The following is a 6,179-nucleotide window of genomic DNA, read 5'->3' as shown; positions in this document are numbered from 1 at the left end:
GTAACCAAAGCCGTCAAAGATTGAGGAAAGATGTACACGTTCGCAGGCGATGAGTCACAAAAACGTGGCTAAAGTATGTTGACCAGACCACACACTAGAAGGCGAAGGGACGACGACGTTTCAGTCCGTCCTGGACCAATCAACTTGAGAATGGTCCAGGACGGACCGAAACGTTGTCGTCCCTTTACCTTCTAGTGTGTGGTCTGGTCAATGTACACGTTCGTAAGTGCTTGCGTAAGTGCTTCATGAATCTGGCTCCTGGACCGAAACGTCGTGGTCTCCTCATCTCCTGATGTATGGTTTAGTCATCGTATCGTCAGTCCCGTTATTGTGACTCATCGTCTGTATTTAACAAAAGCCCCGTTTACCAGTCTCCGTGGTGTAGTGGTAAGACAGTCTCCGTGGTGTAGTGGTAAGACACTCGCCTGGCTTTCCGCGAGCGCTATGTCATGGGTTCGTATCCTGGCCCGGGGAGGATTGACTGGGCGCAAATCCTTAACTGTAGCCTTTGTTTAACTCAACAGTAAAATGTGTACTTGGTTGTAACAACGATTCTTCGCGGCGGGGATCGTATTCCAAGGACCTGCCCGAAACACTACGCGTACTAGTGGCTCTACAAGAATGTAACAACTCTTGTATATATCTCAAAAAAAAAAAAAAAAAAGCTTCACACCAGTGTTATCGTGGGTCGCTGGTGTGACGGTTCCTCGCATTCCTGTTCCAGCATATTTGAGGCGGTTGATAGTTGAAAGAATTGCTATTCTGTGCACCTTGAGTTGAGCAAAAGCTTTTGATACTATGCCTCTTGGATTACAGATTAAAGCGGCAGTGTCTCACGGTATTGGGACGAGGCGTTACTAACTTTGATAAGGGTCTGGTTATATGAAAGGAAACAAATGAACAAGGGCCGTGACGAGGATTCGAACCTGCGTCCGGGAGCATCCCAGACGCTGTCTTAATCATTTGATGCATCACGTTAGTGTGATTTCTGTGTGTATTGAAGGAAACAAATAGTATAAATGGAGTTAGGTGAGTGTGTGTGAGATCGTATTAAAGTTAAGTGCCCCAAGCGGCTCCTGTAGCCTCTCTTGTTCACTATTTATATATGTAAACGATTTAGATTCAGGACTTGAGTAGTAATATTTGCATATTGCGGACGATACGAAAATTGAGAACAAGACTAAATCACTTAAGACAATCTAGATGGGCTTTTAAAATGGTCGAAGGATTGGCAGATGTAGTTTAATGGTAAGATATGGAGGACTGGGAGGCTAGGCGCTTCAGGTACTATCCAACTAGATATCAGGTGGATAGTCCCGAGGTTGGGGGGGGGGGGGAGGCAGGGGGGGCGGGGGGGGGCGTCTCCTTCCTCTGCAAGCAATACTAATCCAGTGCAGATTTATTCAGGAGATAAATTCACTGATTGCAAAACCAATCAATAGCGAAATCCATATGCACAGCGCTCTTCCTCTTGTAGTGAAGACTTGTATTACACACTCGCTAACATTGTGATCTGTCTGTCTGTCAGTATGTCTCTGTCTCTATCTCTTTCTCTATCTCTTTCTCTCGCTCTTTCTCTATCTCTTTCTCTCGCTCTTTCTTTCTCTCTTTCTCTCGCTCTCATTCTCTCTCTCTCTGAGCCCCAACACTCTCATAAAGGAAGGATTCCAGGAAATTCAAGATTTTGCGTTGGGACGGAGGGAGGGAATGGTACCCAGCCACTTGTGGACGATGGGGGATTGAACGCCGACCTGCATGAAGCGAGACCGTCGTTCTACCGTCCAGCTCAAGTGGGAGGATTCTAGAGGCATCAATGAACGTATTAGGTCATCCACGTTTTTCTCATATACATTGTTATCATATCATAATTAGGGGGTGAAAGATAGAGGTGCACAGGTGGATTAATGGACATAACAAAGTGAATATTAACAGGGGTATTAAAAGTATCAACACAAGACAGAAATCGAAACAATGGGTATAAGCTGGATAAGTTTAGATTTAGGAAAGACCTGGGTAAATACTTGCATGACCCCCCTTTCCCAAGCTCGTATGACCCCCCCCCCCCCCCCCACTTTCTACTCTCTGGGGGAGAGACTGACTCTCAGACAAACAGCCAATTATATAAGAAAGAGTTCCTCCTGTGAAAGGTTCAAACCTTTCTGAGTTATATATATATATATATATATATATATATATATATATATATATATATATATATATATGTAAATATATATATATATATATATATATATATATATATATATATATATATATATATATATATATATATATATATTATATATAATGTGTGGTGAGAGCGTCGTGGTTCACGCCTCCAAGGGGACCTGAAGGGGAAATGCAAATCATGGTTAACAGCAGGGCGCTGGTGGTCCCTGAGAGCCCTGGAGGGTGGCAGGATAGCAGGAGAAGGTGGCAGGATAGCATGGGAAGGGGGTGGCAGGATAGCATGAGTAGGGGTGGCAGGATAGCATGAGAAGGGGGTGGCAGGATAGCACGAGTAGGGGTGGCAGGATAGCACGAGTAGGGGTGGCAGGATAGCATGGGAAGGGGGTGGCAGGATAGCATGAGAAGGGGGTGGCAGGATAGCATGAGAAGGGGGTGGCAGGATAGCATGAGAAGGGGGTGGCAGGATAGCATGAGAAGGGGGTGGCAGGATAGCATAAGAAGGGGGTGGCAGGATAGCATGAGAAGGGGGTGGCAGGATAGCATGAGAAGGGGCGACAGGATAACATGAGAAGGGGTGACAGGATAACATGAGAAGGGGCGACAGGATAACATAAGAAGGGGTGACAGGATAACATGAGAAGAGGGCGACAGGATAGCATGAGAAAGGGCGACAGGATACCATGAGAAGGGGCGACAGGATAGCATAAGGGGCGACAGGATAGCATAAGAATTAGCGACAGAATAGCATGAGAAGGGGCGACAGGATAGCATAAGGGGCGACAGGATAGCACAAGAAGGGGTGACAGGATAGCAAAGGAAGGGGAGGTAAAAAGTAATGATAGACAAGCAACTTCAGAAAGGTAGGTAGAAAACTTCTCACTTCACCATGTAGCAAGTAATAGTGAGAGAAAGATTAAATTAACGTGTGAGTTGTCAAGGGGAAAGGTAGGAGGCAAGGTGCCTGGAACTGGTTTCACTCGACTTTGCACCGTGATTCCTGTAGGGTACATGACCAACAAGGTCGGCTCGCGGTTAGCATTAGTGAAACGAAAGGACATGGGACAGAAACAAGGACACGGGACAGAAGCAAGGACATGGGACAGAAGCAAGGACACGGGACAGAAGCAAGAACATGGGACAGAAGCAAGGACACGGGACAGAAGCAAGGACACGGGATAGAAACAATGACATGGGACTTCAGAAATAGCAAAATACCAGAGAACATAGGATCTGGAATAAGCAATTCAGAGAGAGAGAGAGAGAGAGAGAGAGAGAGAGAGAGAGAGAGAGAGAGAGAGAGAGAGAGAGAGAGAGAGAGAGACAGAGAGAGAGACAGAGAGACAGAGAGAGAGACAGAGAGAGAGACAGAGAGAGAGACAGAGAGAGACAGAGAGAGACAGAGAGAGACAGAGAGAGACAGAGACAGAGACAGAGACAGAGAGAGAGACTGTCTCTCTGAGAGAGAGACAGAGACAGAGACAGAGAGAGAGAGAGAGAGAGAGAGAGAGAGAGAGAGAGAGAGAGAGAGAGAGAGAGAGAGAGAGAGAGAGAGAGAGAGACAGAGAGAGAGAGACAGAGACACAGAGAGAGAGAGAGAGAGACACAGAGAGAGAGAGAGAGAGAGAGAGAGAGAGAGAGAGAGAGAGAGAGAGAGAGAGAGAGAGAGAGAGAGAGAGAGAGAGAGAGAGAGAGAGAGAGAGAGAAAGACAGAGAGAGACAGAGACAGAGAGAGAGAGAGAGAGAGAGAGAGAGAGAGAGAGAGAGAGAGAGAGAGAGAGAGAGAGAGAGAGAGAGAGAGAGAGAGAGAGAGAGAGAGGGAGGGAGGGAGAGAGAGAGAGAGAGAGAGAGAGAGAGAGAGAGAGAGAGAGAGAGAGAGAGAGAGAGAGAGAGAGAGAGAGAGAGAGAGAGAGAGAGAGAGACAGACAGAGAGAGAGACAGAGAGAGAGACAGAGAGAGAGAGAGAGAGAGAGAGAGAGAGAGAGAGAGAGAGAGAGAGAGAGAGAGAGAGAGAGAGAGAGAGAGAGAGAGAGAGAGAGAGAGAGAGAGAGAGAGAGAGCACTGAACCGTGTCCACACACGGCTGTCTCTCGCCTCCAAGACATGAGAACTGCCTAACAAAGACCTCATTAGCTTAAGGCAAACAATGAGCCAGTGATGCCGCTCATTCCCCAGACCCCTGGCAGTTATCATCCCCCCAGACCAGACCCCTGGCAGTTATCATCCCCCCAGACCAGACCCCTGGTAGTTATCATCCCTCCAGACCACACCCCTGGTAGTTATCATCCCCCCAGACCAGACCCCTGGCAGTTATCATCCCCCAGACCAGACCCCTGGCAGTTATCATCCCCCAGACCAGACCCCTGGCAGTTATCATCCCCCAGACCAGACCCCTGGCAGTTATCATTCCCCAGACCAGACCCCTGGCAGTTATCATCCCCCAGACCAGACCCCTGGCAGTTATCATCCCCCAGACCAGACCCCTGGCAGTTATCATTCCCCAGACCAGACCCCTGGCAGTTATCATCCCCCAGACCAGACCCCTGGCAGTTATCATTCCCCAGACCAGACCCCTGGCAGTTATCATTCCCCAGACCAGACCCCTGGCAGTTATCATCCCCCAGACCAGACCCCTGGCAGTTATCATCCCCCAGACCAGACCCCTGGCAGTTATCATTCCCCAGACCAGACCCCTGGCAGTTATCATCCCCCAGACCAGACCCCTGGCAGTTATCATTCCCCAGACCAGACCCCTGGCAGTTATCATCCCCCAGACCAGACCCCTGGCAGTTATCATCCCCCAGACCAGACCCCTGGCAGTAATCATCCCCCAGACCAGACCCCTGGCAGTAATCATCCCCCAGACCAGACCCCTGGCAGTTATCATCCCCCAGACCAGACCCCTGGCAGTAATCATCCCCCAGACCAGACCCCTGGCAGTTATCCCCCAGACCAGACCCCTGGCAGTAATCATCCCCCAGACCAGACCCCTGGCAGTTATCATCCCCCAGACCAGACCCCTGGCAGTTATCATTCCCCAGACCAGACCCCTGGCAGTTATCATTCCCCAGACCAGACCCCTGGCAGTTATCATTCCCCAGACCAGACCCCTGGCAGTAATCATCCCCCAGACCAGACCCCTGGCAGTTATCATTCCCCAGACCAGACCCCTGGCAGTTATCATTCCCCAGACCAGACCCCTGGCAGTTATCATTCCCCAGACCAGACCCCTGGCAGTAATCATCCCCCAGACCAGACCCCTGGCAGTTATCATCCCCCCAGATCAGACCCCTGGCAGTTATCATTCCCCAGACCAGACCCCTGGCAGTTATCATCCCCCAGACCAGACCCCTGGCAGTTATCATCCCCCCAGACCAGACCCCTGGCAGTAATCATCCCCCAGACCAGACCCCTGGCAGTTATCATCCCCCCAGACCAGACCCCTGGCAGTAATCATCCCCCAGACCAGACCCCTGGCAGTTATCATCCCCCAGACCAGACCCCTGGCAGTTATCATCCCCCAGACCAGACCCCTGGCAGTAATCATCCCCCAGACCAGACTCCTGGCAGTTATCATTCCCCAGACCAGACCCCCGGCAGTTATCATTCCCCAGACCAGACCCCTGGCAGTAATCATCCCCCAGACCAGACCCCCGGCAGTTATCATTCCCCAGACCAGACCCCTGGCAGTAATCATCCCCCAGACCAGACCCCCGGCAGTTATCATTCCCCCAGACCAGACCCCTGGCAGTTATCATCCCCCCAGACCAGACCTCCAGCAGTTATCATCCCCCCAGATCAGACCCCTGGCAGTTATCATCCCCCCAGACCAGACCTCCAGCAGTTATCATCCCCCCAGACCAGACCCCCGGCAGTTATCATTCCCCAGACCAGACCCCTGGCAGTAATCATCCCCCAGACCAGACCCCTGGCAGTTATCATTCCCCCAGACCAGACCCCTGGCAGTTATCATTCCCCAGACCAGACCCCTGGCAG

The 6,179-nt window shown here is 50.5% G+C and overlaps 1 protein-coding gene across 1 annotated transcript; it reads right to left on the bottom strand.

The window, feature by feature from the left end:
- Positions 1 to 4,465: 4,465 nt before the first annotated feature.
- Positions 4,466 to 5,488, bottom strand: LOC138371724 (uncharacterized). The gene has a single exon (XM_069336743.1). It carries the CDS (start codon positions 5,486 to 5,488, stop codon positions 4,466 to 4,468), a length of 1,023 nt encoding a protein of 340 aa, XP_069192844.1.
- Positions 5,489 to 6,179: the final 691 nt, after the last annotated feature.

The sequence above is a fragment of the Procambarus clarkii genome, chromosome 36 (assembly GCF_040958095.1).
Source record: "Procambarus clarkii isolate CNS0578487 chromosome 36, FALCON_Pclarkii_2.0, whole genome shotgun sequence".
Lineage (NCBI taxonomy): Eukaryota > Metazoa > Arthropoda > Malacostraca > Decapoda > Cambaridae > Procambarus > Procambarus clarkii.
Note: the sequence above shows the minus strand (reverse complement) of the source record. Positions and strands in the feature narration are given on the sequence as shown.

Excerpts from the sequence above, each read along its gene's own strand:
- LOC138371724 (XM_069336743.1), bottom strand. The coding sequence starts at position 5,488 with ATGATAACTGCCAGGGGTCTGATCTGGGGGGATGATAACTGCCAGGGG.